This window comes from Galeopterus variegatus, unplaced genomic scaffold (genome assembly GCF_000696425.1).
Source record: "Galeopterus variegatus unplaced genomic scaffold, G_variegatus-3.0.2 Scaffold7708, whole genome shotgun sequence".
Classification (NCBI taxonomy): Eukaryota; Metazoa; Chordata; class Mammalia; order Dermoptera; family Cynocephalidae; genus Galeopterus; species Galeopterus variegatus.
This window is the reverse complement of record NW_007733819.1, coordinates 64,068-65,230: the sequence shown is the minus strand read 5'-3', so window position 1 is coordinate 65,230 and position 1,163 is coordinate 64,068. Positions and strand designations below refer to the sequence as shown.

General features: G+C 45.7%; 1 protein-coding gene across 1 annotated transcript in view; it reads left to right on the top strand.

Moving 5' to 3' along the window:
- Positions 1 to 1,163, top strand: part of LOC103607779 — a 35,346-nt gene that overhangs the window by 30,288 nt on the left and 3,895 nt on the right. The window contains exon 4 of the mRNA XM_008592244.1: positions 1,010 to 1,156. Coding sequence (XP_008590466.1) covers positions 1,010 to 1,156 — 147 coding nt within the window. The remainder of the gene's footprint in view (positions 1 to 1,009; positions 1,157 to 1,163) is intronic.

Sequence of the window (1,163 nt, the reverse complement as noted above, 5' to 3'; positions counted from 1 at the left end):
TTTATTTTCAATCATAAAAGGATGGCATAAAAGGAAACTATAGTTTCCGTGGCTGTAATAACGGCTGAATTTCAACATGCTTTGTACAACATCTGTATAAGGCGTCCATCCATAAATGCATGCCATGTGGGGCCTGGAAGGCTCTGCTCACCAGTGCTTCTTCCCAGCTGGATTTTAGCCAAAGGCTTCCAGCAAGAAAAATATTGAGGATATTATAACAACAGTCACTGTGTGTTCAAGGAGTGCTGAGACCGACAGCTTTCTCCTGTGTTTGCTTTTCTCTGTTTGGTGCGACCCTGAGCAGATTGCTGGAGAGAAATGGCTGGTTTGCAGATGTGGACGGGGAGGGCAGAGCTGGAGATCTGGTCAAAGTGAGACTCTGTCCTTCCCTAGCTTTGAATTTGGGGGAGGCGACGGGGAGCTGGAATTGCGAGTGCATGGTGGCTTTCCAAGCTGCATGTATCGGACTTTATCCTGAGAGTTCTTGTGGATGGAGAAAGCTGTCGGGGGACAGTGGTATCATGAAGAATTAAGAAGGAAGATCCAGTCCATTTATACTGAACTGTGGTTCTGTTCTGGATCTTGATGTGGTGGTGGCCCCAGGACAGAGAGTTAACTTTTGATTTCAGAGAGATAAAAGTCTAATTGTGAGTTTAATTTAAAAACAAAAAAACCAAAACAACCACAACCTTTCTGGGATCTGGTTTCCTCGCCTGTTGCCTGCATCTCCTCCTGGACTGGCCTCTGCAGGAGACGGGCTCATGCAGTGCTAGAGGGGCTCACGTGGTATTTCTTGGCAAGAAGCTACTCATTTCTAAATTAGCATGTATTAGATAATGAAAAATTTTTAAATATGAATAAAAACACATTTTAATGATCACCACTAGTCCAACTTTTCCAAATTCTAAGAATCACTTCTTGTATTCTGAATGTAAAGAAAACAACAAAAAATGACAGTTATCCTTGCTTCCGAAAGCTGGATTACATGTTCCCACATGGACTCACACAGCGCAAAGAAGTCCAGCCCAGGGCACCAGGGACAGACCCCTCGCCAGCCACTCTGCAGCCCCCAGCACGGGCCCCCCTCAGCTTCCTGAAATGTGAGAGCCCAGCCTGTGAAGAAAGAGAATCGACTTGGAAATCAGGAAGGCACCAAGTGGCCC